This window comes from Cupressus sempervirens, chromosome 2 (genome assembly GCF_028749045.1).
Source record: "Cupressus sempervirens isolate cs-2001-9-10 chromosome 2, ASM2874904v1, whole genome shotgun sequence".
Lineage (NCBI taxonomy): Eukaryota > Viridiplantae > Streptophyta > Pinopsida > Cupressales > Cupressaceae > Cupressus > Cupressus sempervirens.
Window position 1 is genome coordinate 725,077,422 of NC_143119.1, and position 24,503 is coordinate 725,101,924.

At 35.1% G+C, this 24,503-nt stretch overlaps 1 protein-coding gene across 1 annotated transcript in view; it reads left to right on the forward strand.

Moving 5' to 3' along the window:
• Positions 1–24,503, forward strand: part of LOC149575429 (guanine nucleotide-binding protein alpha-2 subunit-like) — a 152,462-nt gene that overhangs the window by 96,407 nt on the left and 31,552 nt on the right. The window contains exons 9-10 of the mRNA XM_089815171.1: positions 18,580–18,635; positions 19,162–19,296. Coding sequence (XP_089671297.1) covers positions 18,580–18,635; positions 19,162–19,296 — 191 coding nt within the window. The remainder of the gene's footprint in view (positions 1–18,579; positions 18,636–19,161; positions 19,297–24,503) is intronic.

Consider the following 24,503-nt stretch of genomic DNA (forward strand, 5'->3'; position numbering starts at 1 on the left):
TGTAATAGAAAACCCACCATAGACAGATGGGGCAGGGTATACTGGCCCATCTTTGAATTTTAGAGGTACAACTCCCTCATGTAAGATGTACAAGGAATGGAAATTCAAATGTAAAGTAAGTAAACTAAACTACCCGTAGAGTGAAAAATCAATATAAATGAAACATAGTTCATATATAGAAAAAATGAATCATAATATGAACAGGGGAGAATAACCTTGTAGTACACATAATTGTTAATCAAAGATAACACTTTGCACATAATTGAACAATATCCACAAGTAATCTATAGAATACATAGAAATAGAGGCCCAGAGAGTGACAACACAAAATCACTATTATATTCATATGCGAAACAAAAAGATCATACTTTTCATCGCAAATATCAAATCAGAAAAGTGCATTTCTTTACAAAAATTCTTTCTTTCTATCTTTCCCCCTCCATTTACAACATTCCCTATATATATAGTGTTACGCGATGGTTACAAAAAGAAAATTGCAGGCATTTTGTTGTGAAGAAAAGTAACAATTAGATTCTATCTTGAGTAGTCTCCATGTCTTCTTTGTTTCTTGTTTTCTCACCTTTTTTCTGGGTTTACATGGAGTGAATTGAGGAGGTCCATCATGAAGTCTAGGGCTCTGTCATCCTCTACATGTTCTAGAATAAAACCAAACTCTGCATGACCTCTCTCTCGCTCCAGCTCATAAATGTCGCTCTAGTAATGGGCGGCGATGGTCCTTAGGTCCCAAGCAACGGTGTATAAGCTGGAGAGAGCATTGTATTGCTCCTTTATCCCAGTCTCCCAAAGATCTGGATGAAGTATATGTTGAGGGTCATCATGGTTGTAGTTTTCTAGCAGTGGAATTCCCATCTTATCATGAGAGGTATTATGAATTGATGGAGTTTGCGAGATGATTGTTGAAGAATAAGGTGATCGGAGATTATATTTATAACAGACCCAATTAACTCATTAATGCAGTTAACACACGGGAAATTAAGTTTTCGTACGACACTACCTCATCAAAAGACTTAAAAAAGCATGCTTCTTTTGAAAGATTGCCTTTGGATTGCCTCATTTAATGAAAAGCAAAGCTATAATGTCCTTTCCTTGGGGAGTTCGCTGGCGGCAGGTGCTTACTTGCTGAAGTTTCAAAGCATGGATCAGAATTTACCAACTTAGGATAATGGGCGACTGGGCGATATAGTTGTCGGGTCGCAGGGACGTAGAAGGCTCAAAGTAGGGTTGCGGCTTGTAAGGTTATCAGAGGGGCCAAGCGGGCAATTCCACAGGTTACAAAAAGGAGCGGTCAGAGGACTTTGATGGGTGAGGAGGAAAGTTTCAAAATTAAGGGTTGTAGAAAATGTGGCTAACACTGGCTTTGAATGGGGACGAGGACTGAAAGGATGAAGAGAACCTAGGAAAGAAATAAACTAACACCTTATGCATTGGGCAAAAGAGTCAAAGCAAGGAAAGGCGATTAAAAGAGAAAGGCAACAACACACGCAAAAATAGGCAAAAGGAAAACTAAATAGACACAACTGTACAATATTTACAAAGTAGAGGAAAGGAGTGACCTTATTGATTCAAAGATATCACTAATACTTTTCTGTAGAAGAAAGAATTGAATCTGTTTAAAATTACAAATCTTACAATTGGGAAATTGGGGTCATAGGGTTTTTTAGGATTGCAATTTGAGGTGGTGTCAAAGTTACGTAATAGAAGACATTTGGATAAAGAGATTTGCACGTGCACCCACATACACACATATATTATTGCTTTAGGACAAGGAATTTTGGGGAGGGACCTGCTAGAAATAATATTTTAATCATATTAAAATATTTATAACTAAACAAATAAATTATAATAAATAAATAATTACAAGATAGTTGAACATTTCAATAATGAGAAGTCTTGGAGAAACTTATCAATACAAAGACGAAGCCTGAAGAATATTAAACAAAGACATAATATGCAGGGATTTGATATGATAGTATCTATAATTGATACTATCACATATTCATAAGTCAATGGATTGTAAGCCCTATCCAGAGTAAATACGAAAGACGGCTGATTGAAGGGCATGGGAACTTTAATAAAGTAATTAATGTTTCCAGTGGAAGTCAAAATGTTAATGAGATGTTCGTAAGTCATCAAGTATCATGACTGAATATCATATCATACAAAGGCTGTTACAATTGTCTCCAAGTTCATTATCACATGGAAACAATATGGCCATGGCTACTGTATGATTAGAGGGTTCATAACAATCAGCAAAATCAAAATATTTAAAGTAGCAATTCTGTAGCTGCCAGCTTTTGAATATTGATTCACAGGATTTGGTGTTAATGTCAGTAAAACCTTTCTTTGGTGATAATTCTATGAAGGAGCAGAATCATGAATAGCCAATTTTGACAGTGGACACATATTCGTTGCATCAAAAGGATAACGATCAGTTTATAATAAAAGGATTTATGAATGGGAAAGTAATAACGATAACAAACAACTATTTAAAGTGTGATTTTGACTCAAAATCACACAGTTAAATCCTGATAGCAATATCACAATTTGACTTGCTGTGGAAATCACCTCCTACTTATCAATTGATGAGCTTAAGGGGCTTTCTAATGAATGGTTCATAAGGCACAACACTTGGTGAAGGTTTTGCAAATGGGGTTGCAAGCTTTGGGTTTAACCATGGAGGAAACTTCGTAGTTAAGCGCGCTCAGGCTGGAGTAGTACTGGGATGGGTGACCTCCTGGGAAGTCTCGGTGCTTCACCCCTGTGAGCATCACCTAGATCCAATGAGTGCTAAGTGTTCCATTTATTCTTATGAGAGATGGATTCATGTTGAATCACTACTCATGAAATATGGGTCAATGAGTTTGACTCAAAATCACACAGTTAAATCTTGATGGCAATATCACAATTTGACTTGCTATGGAAATTACCTCCTACTTATCAACTATTTAAAGTGCAAACCAATCTGTTATGGGGAGTTACATTAACAAAGAGATCTCTCTCACACAATCAAGGATGCATCTCTTCAACCTCCAAGTGTGATGTCCCCTTCCGAATCCTATAAAATTTGAGACGGATTATGTAATAATTTGTAAGAGATTTTCCTCTACTCTGATATTGTTGAGGATAAAACACCAAATGTGATCTTATTTTCACTATCTTGATTATATAAATAATTCACCCGCTTGTTTAAGTACTGTGGGTAATGCATTAGCTATCCATAATATATATGAAGAATTGTGATATCCAACTAGATCACAAAATACTACTGTAAACAAATCATAGACATGCTATTGATTTGATGTTGGATGGAGATGATTATGTGGTGATAGCCATTAATAAATTGCAGGGGTTGACACTATATTTTGTTATTAACTATTATTAATCTTAGTTACCAGTCTGAGAGTCTGGTAATGATCACCATGTTTCATGACTCCACTTTATGTATTTTGCTGAATAAATGCTTTCTTCAGTTGATATTGATATGGGAGTCTCTGACATGCACACGGTACTGCGCAAAGGTGAATATTGTTCCTGAAGACTGTTGGATTGAATGTTAATTATTGATTAATAGTTGTCCCTGAATACTGCAGTGTTTTCTGTTTGTGTTTTTTCCTGGTTAGTGCTGTGGTAACTAGATCACTGTGATTGAGCGATTAACTTGGTCTGTACAGATTGACAAACTATTGGCTTCGACACTAATTGTATTTGGTAGTGACTCGTATTATTATTTTTCTTATTTGTATGCTTATCCCCTGTGGGAAGGAATCTCATTCTTTCTTATATATCTCTCGTAAGGATTGCGTCCTTCAGTATTGGATAATGATGCAGAGCCGCACTTTGGAAAGCTTAGGAGGAATATTCACTCAACTGAGTTACTTCAAGGGGCATCCACAACCTTCAGGATCGTACTCGGACCCAGACTTAAGATTGGACTAGACAGGATCTGCAACTCATTCTATTGAAACATCTTTATTACGAGAAATCTCATCATCTGATATCACTTCAAGATCAACAATTTCATGGGTGACGGCAGCTGTTTTCATTACTGTTTCCAATGGGCAATGATTTGAATCTTGATCCCATTTCCCCTCTCATCCATTTCATCATCTCTACAGTCCGCGTCCTTTTGGCTTTGATTTTCAAACAAAACCGTCGATGAAGAAGTCAATCCATTGTTTGAAGTTATCACATGCAAAGATTGTAAGAATTATTATGATCGTAGACCATTGCACACGGATCCTGACGGTTCAGTATCTTCTTGTTGTTGGTGCGGACAAGCTATTATCTACTTCTCCTCTTAGCCGAACCTCTTGGAGACTTACGTGAAAGAAAACAAAATGCCGAAGATCAATCAATTTACCAATCTAACCCTTAGATTCCGTGCGGCTGCATGTACTTCCTGTACACGATCTTCATAACCGGTACTGGAGTTTAGACCCGATTATTGTCTCAGCCCGAGTTTCTAATAAAAAGCGACCTGCAGATTCTGGAGCATCTCGATCTACTTACATGCAGTCTCAGGTCCGATCATTAGCTCAGTTAGTAGAGTGGAGGACTTCTCTCCCAAATTCGATCCCTCCATGGTGGAAACCGCAAAGTTCAGAAGTTTAGAGGGGTTCGAAAAGGTGACATCCTCTTCCGTATTCTATCTTCTGCAAATATTCACAAAACTGAAAAACTTTCTATATCTCATTCAAAATTTGAATCACAACTTGGACCATCGATTCCTGCATGAAAAGAAAAATTTATTGCCCTCTCTCCAAAAATTCGATTCTTTTACATAGCCGATTGGCCTTTTAAAACTGACCCTCCTCTTCTAATAAAAGGATGAGAAACGGTTTTTCGTCTTCTATCCAAGAAAAGGATTAAAAATTGAAAACCGCCAACTACCTATTATTGGACTTTGACAATCATGCAGTAGGCCACATGTTTCTTTTCCGTCTTCTATCCAAAAAAAGGATAAGAATCCGAAACTGCCTACTATCTATTATTGGAATCTGACAATCATTAAAACTATTCTAATTTAAAGAATCTACACCCGGTCCTAGGTGGCTATATCTGGAGAGCTCATCGAACTGCTACTCTAGGTATGCCACCACATGTAGGACGTTTATTGAAAACATTAAATTTAAAACACACAAACATAAACCTTTCTTATTCTATTTCCCGCTCTGCTACTGCAGCAGATAAGACATGTCTTTCTGCAACATATTGTTAATATTATCTTCCACGATTAGTTTAATCATAGTCCACACATGGGAATCACTTTAGGTCTTATCTGTTTCATGTGCTTTATATATTACAACCTCCTTTAATTGCCATCCTCCATTTGCTAGTTGATGAATTGAATACCAAATTCCATGCTTTTATATTGTTCTCAGCTCTAATATGAACAATGGCTAAATGCTAAAAGTTTTATTATTAACAAAAAACATTGTTCCTTCGGTATTGATTTAGATCCCACTAAATATAGTTCCACCCAATAATGTGCAAATCCTAATTTTTTATCTTGCATAGTCGATTGTCATTGTAATTCGTAGTTGATGGTTTCCTTGGTTCCATATGCTCCTAAAAGCCTACCATCTTAGCAATGACATGTGGGCAAATACAATCTAATATTACTAGATCCTTATAATGTTTATGGATTTTATTTATATGGCCAACGATCCTTGTAACACTATTAAGGTATACGTATAATGCATATTAATATTGAATGTTGATTAATGTATTAATTAAATATCAATGAGAGCTAATTATTAAATAGCTATGTACCTATAATGAATACATATTCCTCCTTGTTATTTTACTCTTTTGATTATATTCTATTATGTATTCTATTATTATTTGTTTATTTTATATTTATCCATATTATTAATTAATAATAGGTTATGCTATTATTATATTCAGATATTAATATATAATGTTATTCTTATATCAATTATTATATTCCTTGTCATTTGGATTTCATGATGGCTTCTCAAGAAGTTATTACTTCTTTCATATCTTGGGAAGTGAACAATGGGGATAGTGTCAATTTTTTATTCATGGAATGGGTTCCCCACCCCTGCCACTATTGATTCCTTAAAGGATTTCTCAAACATAGTGATTCAAGCTCAGAGGACATCTTTTTGTAATTATGTCTCAGCTATACATAGATTCACAGGGCTAGTGATTTGGAAAGACCCCTCAATTCTTCCTATATCCCACAATTAGGTTGCTTCTTTCAAACAAGTATTAGCTTAAAGAAATGTTTTTATGTCTAATCAACCAGATTGCCTCTTTTGGGTTCTGGCTAAAGATGGTAAATACTCTATTAAACAAGGATGCTTAGCTCTCCAACACAATCAGTTTAATTAGACCACATATCGTGCTTTTAAATTTTGTTGGAACAGTTTAGTTCTACCAAAAGCAGGATGTTTTGCATGGCTTCCATTAAAGAACCGAATTTTAACTAGTGATTGACTTCATAGATTGAACATTTCTGATCCCTTTAATTGTGTGCTCTGTTTGCAAGTTATGGAAACAACAGATCACCTCCTCTTACACTGCCCTTTTGCCCAAGATTGTTGGCTTTTTGTTCTTAATAAGTGTAATTTCCATATGCCATTACCTAACTCTCTGTGGGATTTATTCCAGGCATGGCCAATCTTACATTCTGAATCAATGTTTTCATGTCTTTGGAAGTGCGTCCCTGCATTTGTAGTAGGGGCAATTTGGTGGGAGAGAAACAAGAGAATTTTTAGATAGACATCATCTCCAATCCCTTAATTTTTGGAAGGATTAGAGAGATCAATTGTTGAGCTTGTTAATGCTACAGTAAGTAAATATAAGGGTAAACATATATTTTCTCCTTGGGATGGCTATGTTATTCATCGGTGGAAGGGTTTACTTTTTCCTCATCTTCCTTTTCCATTGTGTCCATCCTAGGTTTCTCTTATTCGAGCAATTGGATTCCCCCAAGTGAGGGTTATTATAAACTCAATTTTGATGGGGCGTCTAGGGGAAATCCAGGTAACTCTAGTTATGACATAGTCATTAGAGGCTTTAAAGGTCATGTGATTGCAGCAAAATCATCTGCTCTCCCTTTGAGTACTAAGAACAAAGCTGAGGCCTTGGCCTTGCTTTTTGGTTTGGAACTTGCAAAATCACTATCTATATCTAAGTTACATGTTGAAGGGGATTCAACCATTATTATTAATGCGTGCATTAAATGCCATTTATATAATTGGTCCATACAATAAATATTGCATCAAGTATGGTCTCTTCTTGATTCAATCTCTGAATGTTACATCATGCATACTAATAGAGAAGGCAATCTATTAGCTGATTGTCTGGTTGACTAATTTGGGTATTGATGGGGTTTATATTAAGTCTTTACTTTCCCCACTTAATCTCCTTGATTTCCCCAACGTGGTTAATATTATGACAAAAGAATATGTTTAGAATCTTGTTGAGCCCTTCTCAAATATTATTTGATAGTAAATCATGGCTTCTCTACGATTTCAGTTGTTTTACTTTTATGGATCTCATTTGTTCTTTTGAGATATTGTATGTAGTTCAGGGTCCTGGATTGCACTTGCATCGGATGTCTTTTTTCTAATATAACGGTCTCAATTGGAGTTTTGGATGAAGATTAATGATGGAAACTTTTATGACAGTTTTTGGCTTGGCTCTTGGTGTTGTCTCTGACACCAAACAATGAATTGTATTTATATGAGTTTTTGGGGCTTTTTGTAATCACAATTTTCTAGATTTGAGATTCACAATGACAAGATTTATTAGTGTTGATAGATACTCTCTCTTGATGCAGTCTTTCTTCTTCTACATCCTTTTTGTATCAAGCAATGACCTTAGTTTTTCTTTTCTGGTTCTTTTCTCCGGGAGCCATTTTTGAACCAGTTATTATTAATATAAATATTAAGTTTCGCCAAAAAACAACTTATATATATATATTTACTTTTATTCATTGATTAATTCTTAGCTACTTTAGAAATGGGGGCATTACAGCAAGATAATTAATTGCAATCAGTCTCTCTCCCTGAATCATGGAATCGTGTGTGTGTGTGTGTGTGGGGTTTACTGATCAGATAAATGGGAATCAGTACTGGGCATTCAATAAAATAAAAATATAATATCACTGGCAAGCAGCAATTAAGTAATACTTATCACAGAATATTATTTCAGAATCTTCTCAGTATGATGAACTATTATATGGTCATATATATATATAAAACCTATCAGAAATATATAACTGAATTAAGTAATTGAAAGACCAAACAATCTGAACAATCTGTAATAGATGCCTAAAAGATCTAATATATCTGACCCAAAAGAGTTATCTAATACATATAAATATTATATATATGTTAATCATATTGAGATCAGAATTGTAAATTCATAATAATAGAACAACAATTAATTAGTATATATGTTCCTATATATAAAAATATATTTAAACACTGAGTCCTATTAGTAGTTTAATGATAATCCAAGAAGGGATGATGGAAATGTGTCCAAGGAGAGGCTACTTTAAATCCAAGCAATGGCTACAGCCCCAAGATAGGGTGGGGACTAGTGATCCTGAGCACCTTGCAATTGGTCTCTGACTCTCTAGGCAGCTTGGTTATACACAAGTTGCTTCCCTCAACAAGTTGGAATACTACTAAGGTCAGTATTGATGTCCATAAATATACATAAATACTTTAGTTGGATTAAGTGAATGAATAATCGTTTATACTTTGATTAAATTATTATATCTTTATCCATTTGGCTTGGACGCAAATATTAGAATTGCGTTAAACTGCAAATGACCAAGTCTAAGCTTAATGATGTCCCTGAAATTGCAAACCATTGTACAATAATCCATGTTGTGCTATTTCACTAACCTTCAAAAAACGTGTCTCATAATCGTCGCAAGGGCATGATTCCCAAGATCACAGACTTCCAAGCTAACTTGGAAAACATTTACTTGGCTGTCAACATCTTGAGTCTGCTCAATCTTCATGTTCTGGCCATTTAAAGCAACTCCAATTAAAATTTCTATTTCCAAATGTATGGTAAAACTGATTTTTTTCAAAGTTTAGTGCCACCTTGCCCAAATTTTGAATAACGTTAGTGTTAAGGTTTGAGGATAGTTTGCAGATGTAATAACACTGCCATGTTGGTAGGTGTTTTCGAAATGTAACAATCACTTATTTATATGGAGAATGAGATATGAGTAGACACGTCTATTCATAATGACAATCATTATAGTTATATGTATACAAATTGTGTATATACACACACACACACATAATATCTCTTTCTCAAATGTATAAATAATAATATAGATATGTATATAAATATATTTAAGTGTATGTATATACACACACACACACACACACATATCTACATTAGAAATCATCCGACTGAAGCTAGGGAGGATAAACACACGATATATATTACACCATTGGTTATATTACTAATGGTAAATATAAGGATATCTTTGATTAGAAGACATCCAACATTTTGATCATTAGTATTGGTCTTCTAGAACATCAACACATGATATTCATCAAGCACTCTATAAGGTTTGATATCACATTATAATATCATGAGTATTGGTCTCCTAGAATATCAATATATGATATTTACGAAATACTCAAATAAGATTTAATATCACATGTGATATCATGAGTATTTGTCTCCTAGAATATTGACATTCGATATTCACCAAGTACTCTTTGAGTAATGACCTTTCAAAATGTTGAGATGAAAGATATTCACCAAGTACTGTCAGTAATGGTCTTCCAGAATATCGTCACATGATATTCACCAACTGCTCTATGTTATGGCCCCCCAGAACATCAATTTGCATAACATTCAACATGCGCTAAAGTTTTTTTTGTTTTTGTTTTTAAGGCATGTGCACACACATTCTCATACTGCTTACCATATAAACATCCAACATGCAAAGTATAATCTATCATGATTTGCATAGACATCATAAGATATCCATCATAATAGAAAATTAAGTTATTGTAAGATCGTCACCTTTCAATAACTTTGCAAATACAAATGATGATCATTTGGAAGTTGTCACTTCCTTATGATGTACATAGGGGGTAGGCTCATTAAATCATGGAGTCACACGCATGACACCAAAAGTTTACATGAAGTCAAAACTCCCTCTGATTATGATATGATCAAGATCATCAAAATCAATTAAAACATATCCTCTATCCGCAACCTCAGACGGATGTGTCAAACTCCCTCTGAACATCAATCTTCTAAGCTCCTTTAATTTTAAAGAAGTGTTAAACTCTCTCTCAATCTGATAACAATCTCCCTTTTCTTGCAAGAACATTCTTGGAGGAAAAGATCAAGGCAAGTAGCTCTTATAAAAATAAAATAAGAGAGAAAGAGTGACCACGATAATACTTAAGGATAACAAGTAGTTCTGCATAATAATAAGACAATTCCAATAAAATATATTTTGAACATGTATGTATATATTCAAACTTCTATATATATACTTTAATCAATATTTTAAACATATTATTCACTTATTAATGCCACATATAATAATCTTAGGTGACCACAAAAACAAATAGAAGTGATTAAAGATAACTTACATCATTATTTATAAATTTTCCTCTTTATGGTAAGTTTCCCATATTTGAAGCAATTATAAGCACAATCATACAAAATCATTTCTGTCTTCTGGAACATCCAACTCGAACATTTCTGTGACAGATAATTTCCAAGAGCACAACTACTTAAAATGTAGCCATATAATATATTGGCTCAAATAATGTCCATGGGTGTTTATTGTATGTTGATTTGATGATTATTTTTTCCCTTCTTAGCCTCAAATGTCACTATGATCCCTCTATTTACATTATTGATGATGGAATCTTTGTCGTTCCTTTCACAATTACACTTGACCAGAGCTTGCACAATAATTTGTAGTTGTATAAGCGTAATAGTCATGCTTGATATTAACGAATATGGCACTTGACTCCACCAGTATCTCACCATATGCGTGCTAAGCACATGGACCACAAGAAGATTTTTTACTGCACGTGCCTAGTTGAGTCTACAACAGAAAACATATTAAGTGGCTACCCATTATCTAGATTCCACAGTGATCACCATCGTTGACATTTGCACTACGAGTTCTTTGCATTCTTCTCCAATGTAGCAGTCTCGCTCTAGTCTCCAACAATATTATAATTCATATTTCATTGTGCAAGACTTGACTATCATGTAAGTTGTAGGTGAATGTTTATTGTGAATGATGCATTGGATTATGTATTATGTCTATTCTTTTCCGACGCCCCTGTTCTATATCTCTTTGTTGTAATTATTTAAGTTATAAACTATGCTACTTCACCAGAGTTGAATTGTCTATGTCTTGTGTGTTGTTTAGTGTGGAGCCTGATCAGTCCCCAAGTGGGAGATTGTTAGATTTTGGTGACTGATCAAGAAAGTACTGTACATCATAAATTCTTTTGAGCCGACATATAATTATTAATTATAATCCTAAAGTGGTGAAAATACTTGTATAAAAAGAGCTTAGGGTTAGGGATTGTTTCATAGTTGTGATGCAAAATTGGTTCTTGCGGTGGTATTGAGCTGTAAGGGATTACGGATTGTAATCAGGTTGTAATCATTGGTTTGTAATAATATCGGACTTGCTGTTTGGTGGACGTAGTCCCAGGATTGGGTTAGCCACGTTAAATCTTGGTGCCTTGTGTTCTTTTCTGTGTGATCTATTATTTTCTATTACTGGTTATATTTGCATGTAATTGTTATTTTTTGTTTGTGGCTTAATCCTAAGAAGTGGTATCAGAGCAAGGTTGTTTTTGAGTTATCCTTTGTAGGAAAGTCTCATGCTTAAGTGGGAGTCTCACGGTTGAGTGGGAGCGATGGTAGACGAGGGTTGACAGGTTTAATGGGTAGAATTTCCAGTTACGGAAGATGCAAATGGAAGACTATCTTTATCAGAAGGATTTATGGAAGCTTTGGAAGGCAAAACCAAGAATCAGGGATCTATGTCAAATGATGAATGACATCTTTTAGACAGAAAGGCACTCGGAAGCATGCGATTATGCCTAGCACCATTAGTGGCATTTAATATTACAAAAGCAAAGACGATAGAAGAATTGATGCAAACCCTAGTGAAACTATATCAAAAGCCCTTCGCTTCAAACAAGGTATTTCTCATGAAGCGTTTATTTAATATGAAAATGGCAGAAGGTGGATCTGTTGCAGATCATTTAAATGAATTTAATACTATTACTAGTCAATTATTCTCTGTGGGTATCAATTTTGATGAAGAAATTAGGGCTCTCTTGATTTTGTGTTCTTTGCCGAAAAGCTGGAATGGCTTGGTAATGGATGTGAGTAATTCTGTTCCTGGATCTAGTACCCTAAAATGTGAAGATGTGATTAGTGTTGTTTTGAGTGAGGAAACTTGTGGGAAAACCTCAGGTGGATCTATATCAGGAAGTGCTTTGAATGCACAAAACAGGGGCAGAACGATCAAGAGAGGAAGTAACTCTGAAAATCGTGGGATATCAAGAGGAAAGTCAAGTGGGAGGAGGTCTTAATCGAGAGGACCGAATGACTGCTGGTATTGTGGGAAACCAGGGAACAAAAAGAAAGATTGTTGGAATTGAAAGAAAATGAAGGAGATAAACCATATGGAGACAAGGAGGCAAATGTGGGAAGTAACAAATTTGAAGAGGATGCTTTGCTTCTGTTTTTAGAAAGTGTTGATGATTCATGGGTTTTAGATTCTGGTGCTTCATTTCATGCTACACCTCATAGAGGTTATTTCATTGATTATGTCCAAGGGGATTTTGGACTTGTTTATTTGGGAGATAATAAACCCTGTGAGATTGTTGGTAAGGGAAAAGTTAAGATTAAGTTGCAAAATGAGAATCATTGGCTACTACATGAGGTAAGACATGTTCCAAGGCTGAGTAGGAATTTAATTTCGGCAGGGCAACTCGATGATGAGGGTTGTGTAGTTACTTTTAATGATAAAAATTGAAAAGTTTCAAAAGGTTCCTTTATAGTAGCAAAAAGTGTGAAAGTAGGCACCTTATATCTTTGTACATGTCATACTGTTCCTTCTATTTTAATTGTTTCAGAGAAAATGAATGTTCAAGAACAATTGCTGCAGTTGAGCAGGGAGAACAAATAGCTACTATAAATTTTGATACAGCGCTGTGGCACAACAGAGTTGGGTACATGAGTGAGAAAGGTATGAAAGCACTTCATTCAAAGAAAGTTTTACCAGGTCTAAAATGTGTTAATATGGATTTCTGTGAAAGTTGCGTGTATGGAAAACAAAAGAGATTGAGTTTTGTGAAGATTGGGAAAGAAAACAAAAAGGAGAAATTAGAGCTTGTGCATACTGACGTATGAGGATCGGCTCAGGTATCTTTCCTTAGTGGATCTCATTATTATGTTACATTTATTGATGACACAACTAGAAAAGTATGGTTTTATTCCTTAGACAAAAATTTGATATATTTCAAACTTCTAAGAAATGGAAATGCTTGGTTGAAAATGAGACTGGTAAGAAATTAAAATCTCTCAGATCTGATAATGGTGGTGAGTATTGTAGTCATGAATTTGAAGATTATTGCTCCACTAATGGTATTCATAGACAGAAAACTGTTCCAAGGACTCCACAGGAAAATGGAGTGGCTGAATGCATGAACATGACTATAATGGAGCGTGCAAGGAGCATGAGGTTGCATGCTGGGTTGCCCTTACACATGTGGGTGGACGCTGTCAATATTGCTGTATATTTGATTAATAGAGATCCCTCTATTCCTTTGGGCTGTGGTATTCTAGAGGAAGCATAGACTGGTAAGAAGGCGAGTTATTCTTTTCTCAAAACCTTCGGTTGTGAGGCATTTGCTCACATAGATTTTGAAAGTAGAACCAAGCTGGAAGTTAAGTCAAAGAAATGTGTATTTGTTGGATATGGCATTAACGAATTTGGTTATAGGCTTTGGGATTTTGAAAATCATAAAATTGTAAGAAATAGGGATGTCATATTCAATGAGAAAGTGTTGTACAAAGATCTGTTGTAGCAACATGAGAAGAAAGAAGATGATTATGTAGTGTTGGATGATACTCCAAAAGCTGATGTTGCAGCCATTCCTCATGATATGCAACAACTGCAACAACAAATATCACACACACCAGTGAATTTTAGACGGTCAACAAGGCAAATTAGAGCTTCATAAAGATTTTTTCCCTCTTTGTATTCTATTTTACTTAATGATGCTGGTGAACCTGGAAGTTATGATGAAGCTATGTAGGTGGATACTAAAATTCAGTGGAAGTCTGCAATGAAAGATGAAATGGACTCTTTGCTGAAGAATAAGACATGGGATTTGTGCAAGTTGCTTGCAGGTAAAAGAGCTTTACAGAATAAGTGGGTTTACAAGTTAAAAGAAGAGGATGGAGGTAAGAAAAGATTTAAAGCCAGGTTAGTTGTAAAAGGATTTGCCCAGAAAAAAGGAATCGATTTTGATGAGATATTTTCTCCTATTGTTAAAATGACTTCTATCCGTACTGTTTTAAGTCTTGTGGCCACTGAAGATTTGCATTTAGAGTAGCTTGATGTTAAAACAAACTTCCTTCATGGTGATTTGGATGAAGAGATATTTATGTCTCAGCCATAGGGATTTGCGGTCAAAGGTAAGGAGAACTTAGTGTGCAAATTGAAGAAAAGTTTATATGGCTTGAAGCAAGCATCTCAACAATGGTATCTGAAATTTGATAGTTTTATGCGTGAGTATGGTTACAATAGGTGTCATTCAGATCATTGTGTCTACTTTATCAGGTTGGATAATGATAGCTACATTATTTTATGTTTATATGTTGATGATATGCTTGTAGCTGGGTCTAACATGGATCACATTAAGGGGCTGAAATGCCAGTTAGCACATGCATTTACTATGAAGGATTTGGGGGCAGCAAAACAAATCTTTGGTATGAAGATTTGCAGAGATAGGAAGAACAAAACATTGATGCTATCTCTGGCTGATTATGTGGAGGTGTTGCAACGTTTCTCTATGGAGAATGCTAAAGCTGTCAGCACACCTTTACCTGGTCGTTTGAAGTTGACTAAGGAGATGTGTCCCAAGACACAAGAAGAGGAGGTGTCCAAGGTACCCTATGCTTCAGCTGTAGGAAGTTTGATGTATGCTATGGTATGTTCGGGCCAGATATTGCACGTGCAGTGGGAGTTGTTAGTAGGTATATGAGTCATCCAGGAATTGAGCATTGGAATACAGTCAAATGGATTCTCAAATATTTGAGAGGAACATCCAATAAGTCTTTACACTTTGGGGGCTCTACTATTGATTTACAGGGCTATGTTGACTCAGATTTGGCAGGGGATATTGATACTAGGTGGAGTACTACAGGTTATGTCTTTACTGTTGGTGGGGCAGCCGTGAGCTGGGTTTCTAGGTTATAGAAGATTAATGCTCTATCCACTACAGAGGCAGAGTATAATGCTACTATAGAGGCAGCCAAGAAGATGATATGGCTTTAGTTCTTCTTGGAAGAATTGGGACATCCTCAGAAGGATAATTATTTGTTCACAGATAGTCAGAGTGCCATTCATCTTGCAAAGAATTTAGCTCTGCATTCAAAGACCAAACACATATAGTTGCGGTACCATTTCATTCTGTTAGTTTTGAAGGATGGACAGTTAAAGTTGGAGAAGATACATACAAATGACAATCCAGCAGATATGTTGACAAAGGTAGTAACAACGGAGAAGTTGAACTCCTCTTCAGCTTCGGTTGGTCTTCTAGACTGAACATGAATAAAAGAATAGCAGAGTCCAAGGTGGTTTAATCCAGTGGGAGCCTCATGGAGTAGCAGCATAGCTACAGGATCAGTCTCCAATTGGGAGATTGTTGTTTAGTGTGGAGCCTGATCAGTCCTTAAGTGGGAGATTGTTAGATTGTGGTGACTGATCAGGAAAGTATGGTACATACTTCATAAATTATTAATTATAACTCTAAAGCGGTAAAAATACTTGTATAAAAAGAGCTTAGGGTTAAGGATTGTTTCATAGTTGTGATGCGAAATTGGTTCTTGTGGCGGTATTGAGTTGTAAAGGATTATGGATTGTAATCAGGTTGTAATCACTGGATTGTAATAATATCGGACTTGCTGTTTGGTGGACGTAGCCCAGGGATTGGGTGAACCACATTAAATCTTGGTGCCTTGTGTTCTTTTCTGTGTGATCTATTATTTTTTATTATTGGTTATATTTGCATGTAATTGTTATTTTCTGTCAGTGGTTTAATCCTAACACTGCAGATGACAGTGTTGATGATGATTTGTTTTATTCCGTGAATTCTTCGGTTCACTCTCTTGTTCTTTTTGAATATATTCTGCAAGCTTGAACGAAGTTTGCCAATTCTGTGATTTGGTTGAACCACCTTCCATAATCACCGCCAAATCTAAACCATGATTCATCTTGAGCATTAATCTGGATGTTGCGCCTCTTCTGCTTTCTCTATGATCACTTCGCCTGATCATATTAGATTCACTACTTAGTAATTTATCAATTTTCTGAAACGTAGTGAAATTCCAAATTCATAATCAGAATTTAAAGGTAAGAAGTGGGGAACAAGAAAAGCGATGCATTAATGGATATATGCAACGTAAAGTTGTCCTCCAGCGCATGGGAAGAAGACAAAGCTCTTACATAGAATACAATCTGCGCTAGAGTAATTAGGCGGTAATCTTGGATGCTTCTTTATTGTGAAATTTGGATTCAATCTTATTTACTCACAAAAGTGGAAATTTTATTTCAACCCAACATTCAAATCTACTCTCACATAGTCCTTGCTGGATACGACTGTATAATTACACATCAGCTCAAAATTAGAGTTAACGAAGGGTTTGATATGGGGAATGATGATTCTAGTGTCAAGGCCAGAGCATACATATGCTAGATTTTTTATTTATTTATTTTTTATTTGACATTTATTATCAGAGCATTCAACCCCTCAGTTCTCACTGTGATTGAGCTCCCTTATTTTGATCTGAAGTTAATGACAACCATCCTATTCATGATGATATAAATAATTTCTGAAAACTCATTGGCGGAAACTTGCTCTGATACCATGTTAAGATTTGAGGCATGGTTGGCATAATCACCGAGTTCCTACTAGTCACCAAGTTTTTGCCATAAGAAATCGTGATTCGACTGTCTAAAAATTTGCCGAGTTTCGATGAGTAAGCTCTTTTTAAAATAAAGAAGTCATATTTTTTAATATATTTTTAAAAACTTTCTGATTTTTTTTTGTTAAAACAAAAGGCAAAAAACTTGTATATATTATATTAAATAGAGAATTACAGTATACTATTAGAGCTGGGAAGAGGAAGATGTAATTGTAATATTGTTTTTACTTCAAGTTTGACACAAACTATTTACTATTTTGCTTCCTGCCCTCAGCATTCCAAATGAGAACGCGATTTTGTATCCACTATGTATTTATGTATATCTAAACTCTGCTTGTTTCTTTTGTGTTCTCTTTAATTAACTCATTAGAAACGTCTTCTCATTGAATTTTGCAAATAAAATGTATTTTTAATTAAATTTAAGTGGTTTTTTTAGGTTCCCCAGTTTTTCCCGAATAAACTTTTTGGGCTTTGGCAAGTTGTTGCCGACTGAGAGTTTTCCAACTATGGTTTGAGGATCGTTTGCAGATGTAAAAACACTGACATATTGGTATGTGTTTTCCAAATGCGACAATCACTAATTTATATGGAGAATGAGATATGAATAGACATATCCATTCATAATGACAATCATTATATATATATATATATATAGACACACACACTAGAAATCATCCGACTGAAGCTACAAAACTTCAACATTTATGACTTTGATCTGCATAAAAGTATTGCATAAAACATTCACTGCATTCCATAAGCCTTCAACAATATGCATTTCCTTCTAATAGATTTCCACAAGCCCGTTAGGCTAAAAAATTATAACAGAACAAATGCTTAGAACTTTAAATACATTTGTCCTCCACATGTGATGATATGGAAGCAAAATGCAAGTTATTTTGTATGAAAAGTCCCATTCTTTGAAAATCTTCCACAAAAATGTCAACCTGCGATTTAACCTTGAAAACTCAAACGGATAAGTGTTACAACGCTCAAAAACCAAACTAGAAATATAAAAAGAAAGTAGTCGCCACTAATGTGGTTGTTACAACCATTAGCCTTATCTTTTACTAATTTAATATTATTGTAATATATTGTTGGGCTTTCATGTTACTGTATTTGATCTACATTTAGATAGATTTTGATGAAAGATATATTGCTCATGTTTGTACTGTTATGCCCTTTACTTTTACTTTGACTTTCAGCTTTTGGATCTTGTAAGTTAGATTGCCTTGTCACTTGCTTGAATTCATCCATTGATTTATGATTGTTCTCATATTATAGAACAGTCAGTCAGTCTGTGGAAACCGTTTATTGATTTGACAATTTGTTTGTATTGTGTAGGAAGATGTTCTATATTCTAGAGTACGCACAACTGGAGTTGCTGAAATACAGTTCAGGTGATTCCTGTCACTAATGCAGCTAGAATTCTAATGCCAAGCTGCCTTTGGTCTTACTTGTAATTGAGATTTTAGGTTTTTGTTTGGAAGAGTCTAGCAAACTTGAATCTTATTAAGTCTTAGATATTTTGATTTATTTATTTGTAAAACAACTGTGTTGATGACTAACGGTCTAAACAACTTTATGTTCATTAAATATACCCTTACCCAGATTATATGCTAAAAACAGAGATATTTTGGATTATCCTTTTTTTGTCTGGTTGTTTTCTATTTGGATTAGTTGAGTTGTGGTGAGCTAAGTGACACCTGTTCCTCATTTGTTTATGTTATTTTTGGAACTTTTGTTGAAAATTGAAATTTATGTTTTTTGAACTCTATTTAAGTTTTGAAATTTTCTTTACACCAGGGACGAAAATTCACGTCCATCACATTGTTATGGATACTTGCACACTTTATTTGTATATACTGTACTAAGATGCATTCTTCCTGCAGCTGTATCTCTGATAAATACATTGACTTTGTGCAGCCCAGTAGGTGACAGTAGAAAGAATGGTGAATGCTATAGGCTCTTTGATGTTGGAGGCCAAAGAAATGAAAGGAAAAAATGGATTCATCTGTTTGAAGGGGTCACAGCTGTAATTTTCTGTGCAGCTATTAGCGAGTAAGTTAGCTTCTTTTCTATTCTGTAAATAGTAGTTTTATCTACAATTTTCCTATTAAATTCTTTTGTTTCATTCCTTAAACGCTGAGAAAAGCTTCTTACAAATTGTTGGCAATAAATCAAACGTACCATAGTCCATGCCAGATGTATATAATTTAGTGAAACAAAAGAATTGATCCCAGCCATCACAATGTCTGTCGACATCAAACTAATTATATAAGGAAATTAAGAACTCTTTAAGAATCAATCCCAGTGATTACAGTATCTATCGGCATCAAACTAATTCTATAGGAAATTTTGAACTTTTGAACTGTTTAATTGCTATCGTAAAATTAAAAAAAATGGTACTTTAGCTTAATAGATGCAGGCTATTCAATTGACATCCAAATTTAATTGGTAGCTCCATTTTGACATTATTCAAATGAATAGGAATAGCATTGTTATAACCTAACTGTTGTTGGATTGTTTGGCATACTACATTTTGAAGTTTTTCTTTCTTGAATGATGTTTTTGATATGATCTTGGTGTATCTTTTCAACAAAGCCATATCCATCTGTCAGGAGTGCCGAAAGAAAGCAGACGGTTATGAAAAATCTTTGAAGAAAAAAATTCTTGTACTCCTGCAAAGAAGAGTTGATCTCTTTTTTCAGTTGCTTGCATAATGTTTAATGTACACAGAGAACATGTCAGGATTCAACTTATTGCAACATAATAAGGTAAGCAGATTTTATAGGCAAATCTTTAAGGACATTCGCCTTGCTAAATGTGGGATAATATTAGGGCCTTACGCTGGGTGACTGATCCTAGTGGTTTGCCTCTATCAAGGAGTTAATTGAAGGGGCATGTCAATATATGTTCTGGCTTTAATAAATTATTGTTGCTTCCCCCCAACTTTTATGTCTCTTGTATATTATATTTAATCATGTTCTATAATTGGAATATATTTTAACAGATGTAGCAAGAGTATATGCAACAATAAAATGAAGAACTGGATCATGATTAGTCACTGTTCAAAATAGGGGTCTATTGTATTGAACTCCATATTAATTGTTAGAACTTTAGCAACTCACTTGCAGAAAGTTCTTGAGTGTGAGAAGGTTTTGGGACTAGCTGTTCTTGTTGAAATTTTGACTGTACACTGGTAAGCTTGTGCAATAAAAACGTGGTGGGTTAGACTTTGTATTTTGGCATGGAACTGTCTTAAAACCTAGTTTCTCCATGGCAGCAACTACATGAGGTTTGATTGAGAACTGGTTATTGCAATGTGAACAGATTATGTTGCTAGGGTATGTATTTGCTATGTAAGTACACATATAGTATTACTGGAGTATATGTGGTGATAGCAGAGGACAGGTATATTTCTAGGAAATACCTTGGATAACAACAGGTTATCAAAAGTGATGTCTATGTTATTGCAAGCTATGGTCTGGCCTTGGTGGTCTTGTAGAGAGATGTACTTGTTACTAGATGTGTTCGGTCCACCATTGGCCAAGTCATTGCAAGAAGATCTAGGTTGATTAATAGATTGATCATTTGGAAATGCCCTGCTGGAGTGATATGTGGCACAGTGTTGTCATGGTATGAACTATGAAGTTTGTTTGATGGCTGGTATTCCATAAGTCCTTACAACATTATTTCAATTAAGTTCAATAATGTTCCCTTTGTAACCGATTCCATGTGGTGATAGCCTATTCAATTGGTTCCTGCATGCTAATGTGTTGGGTCAAAGAACTTTGGAGACAGAAAGCAGTATCATAGGTTTAGTTGAGCTCTGACAGTTATTATGAGCATAATGCCCTTTACTATAGTGATTTGAGGTGAGTTCTCCAATATTTACTATTCTATTAAGTCAGTTCTTATGACCAACTAAGCCAATTGGCAGTGTTAATTTTTTTAGATATGTCGGTGGGAGCTGTGGATATTAATTTTTTAATATTTAATATAATTTGGTGCTTTTAAACAAAATAATGACAAACTAGTCTTTCGATTTAACTTTATCATCTTTTTAATATTTTATATAAGATATTTTGGGGTGCCAATGTTAAGGTGAAGTACCAATATTGTAAAAGTGCCCTTTTGGAGACATGGGTGCCTCTTTATGAAGATGTCAATTTTATTATAGAGGAGGCTGACCCCTCCTTGGAGACTATAAATAGGAGATTGGGTGTTCATTTGTATATGTTAGCTTTTATATCTTCTTGTTTTGGAGGAGTTTTCTCTCTTTAGGGTTTGTGAGGACGAAATCCCTTACAAGTGACATTCTTAACATTGTTGAAATACACAATTTGGAGGATTCATGGGGTTCTTGATCAGGAAACATAGGTGAGTTGATTGAAGATTTCATTTGGCTGGAGTTCCATTGCCTATTTGATTTACAGGAATGATTGAAGGAGTGATTGAGGAGTTTTTCTGTTGTTTCAGTTTATGTTCTTTGTTGTTGGCCATACCCTCTAATATACTCGCCATACCTCTTTGTCACTGGCCGTACTTTATTTGCTGGGTGGTTAGGGTTTGAGTAAGTGTTGCTGTTTGGAGGCATTTTAGGACTGTTTTACCTTGCTTATCCTCAGCATGGGTTTTGGATGACATTTTCGAGAGGGCATCCATTTTGGCATCTCCACTTTGCAGATTTTCACATCAGGCTAGTCTTCTTTGCTGCTTCATTTTGTGGGTACGTTTGAAATACATATGTAATACATTTTGATGAATTGGGTTTCTCATACTTTGGAGTTATTGTATATTCTGTTCAGAAAATAAATCTAAAATATTTGCCATGTGAATTTCTGAATATTGATAAGGAGAGATATATAACTATCTAGTTTTGTAACTATAAGTTTGAGTAATGTGACAGCTTCCCGATTACATTCATCCCATTTATCTTGATATGTCTGAACTTGAGTAGGACGTGTCTTCATACCCAAAACGATCTTTATCAAGATAATGCTATTCAAATATCATCATCATGAGCTACTTTCAGGTGTTATAGTTGTGACCATTAAACTGGCGATTCCCTTCCAACCTAATGTTGGTCAAAGATGCCATCACTGAAACAAAGGTTGCTTGTCAACCTTGTGAAGACATATAAATCGAGGCAGACTGAAAAGTTGGAACTACTACAGTTTCCTTGTAAAGACATTGTACTCTAATTATTTCCATCAAATGACCCGCTCTGATACCATGATAAAGTTAGAGGATTGCAGCAAGTGTAATAATACTGCCTATTCGGTATGTATTTCCCAATGGCAGCAATCTATAGTATTTTATATTGAAAAATAAACTAGGAAGAGACATGTCTCTTCATAGGACATGTCTATTCATTATCAGGAGACGTCCCTTCATGGGACAGAATCTACAAAACATCAACACCTTCCATCAACCTAGAGATCTTTGGTAGCTACTTTCATAGCCAAATCTTACAAAAAAACTCAAGGGTAAGCAGGGCTTCATATTAAAAGATTCTAGGCAAATAATTTAGGGTTACACCTAGTTTTGTGTTTAGATGGAATATTGATTTAGGTTCTTCCTAATGATGTGATGATGTTGTGAAGCATGTTTTTGAGGTTATAGTCTATTGATTGTTTTAGGTGCAAGGAGACTTATTGCATTTGGAGCTTGTTTGACAGATTAATAGAGTTGCTTACTTTCTATTCTTGGTTGGTATTTTCTTTAAAGAGTTTCCTCAAAGTAACAAGAATCGGAATCGGATCGGAAATGGCAAGGCCAAATCGAATTATGAATCGGCCATGAATCAGAATTGAATCAGCTATGAATTGGCAAATTAAAAAAAACCCTTTAAATTTATAGATTTTAATAATTTAGAACTTATTTAATGTACCCTTTATTGAATATAACTTAAACACACTATAACATCATGAAATAGAAGTTAACATACATAAAAATGGAACATAAATGATAAATCCATCACATACATAACTATGTTACACGTAAAATGTAAATTTTATGGTGTAGTTGAAGTGAATAGAAATCATATGATCATAATGATTCAAATCATAGAATGTATGTAAGATGAAGATCCATAAGATATCAAATCATAAATGTATATAAGAATCTAAGATGAAGATCCATGAAACGTATGTTTATCAATATCTATAAATAAAGCTCCAACTCAAGCCTCATCATCATCCTCAAGCTCGGTCGCAGCCTCAACCTCAACCTTTGAGTATCCAGTTTTCCTTCTACAAAGGTATCTAAGGTAGGTCCTAGAGGATTGGTGAGCCATAACCCCCATATGTAAGATGGGCTCACGAACAACATCACTACGACCTGTGTTTGTGCGTGTACGTGTGCATCTACCAGTGCCTAAACGTGCCCTAGTTGCCTCCTCTGCCATGACCACAGCCTCAGCCTCTCTATCCACTTGGTCAACCTACTCATGGTCTTACTTAGTGAAGACTGGATCCACAGCCTTAGTGAGCCACTCTGATTTTGGATCAATCTCCTCTAGAATGATCGGAGTCAGCACCCAAAATCCGTCTGATCCTAAGACGAAGGTTGTAATGAACAAAGACAAGATCATTCAAGCTTTGCACAATCAACCTATTTCTCCTCTTTAAGTGGATGTGCACAAACATGGACCAACTGCACTCACATCCAGAAGCATTGCTTGGTTGACTTGGAATACAAATGACAATTTTTTGAAGTTTCGGGATTGTGGGCCCAAACATTTGCCACCATCTATCTGAAATAAGGGAAAACAAAAACAATTAGTCTCATTTACAACTTTAAAATTACATAATCAACAATTAAAATGCACAACTTATAAGTCATAAACTTAAGATTCATGAATATATTATTTTTACTTGGCTGTATTGTTGTCCAAGCATCTATGGCCATCCTGCCAGAGAAAAGTGGTCCTTCTTTATTATTGAACTTGTCTAGCTCAATGGTTCCAGCCATAGTTGGAAAACTCGCCAAATCCAAAAACTCGCCGAGCCCCCCAAAAGTTTAATCGGGAAAAACTCGGCCATTTAAAAAAAAAACTCAGGAAAACTCGGGAACCTAAAAAAACCGCTAAAATTTAATTCAAAATACATTTTTTTGCAAATTTCAATGAGAAGATGCATCTAATGAGTTCATTATAGAGAACACAAAAGAAAGAAGCAGGAGTTTAGATATATATAAATGCATAGTGGGTACAAAATCACATTCTCATGTTGAATGCTGATGGCGGGAAGCATAATAGTAAA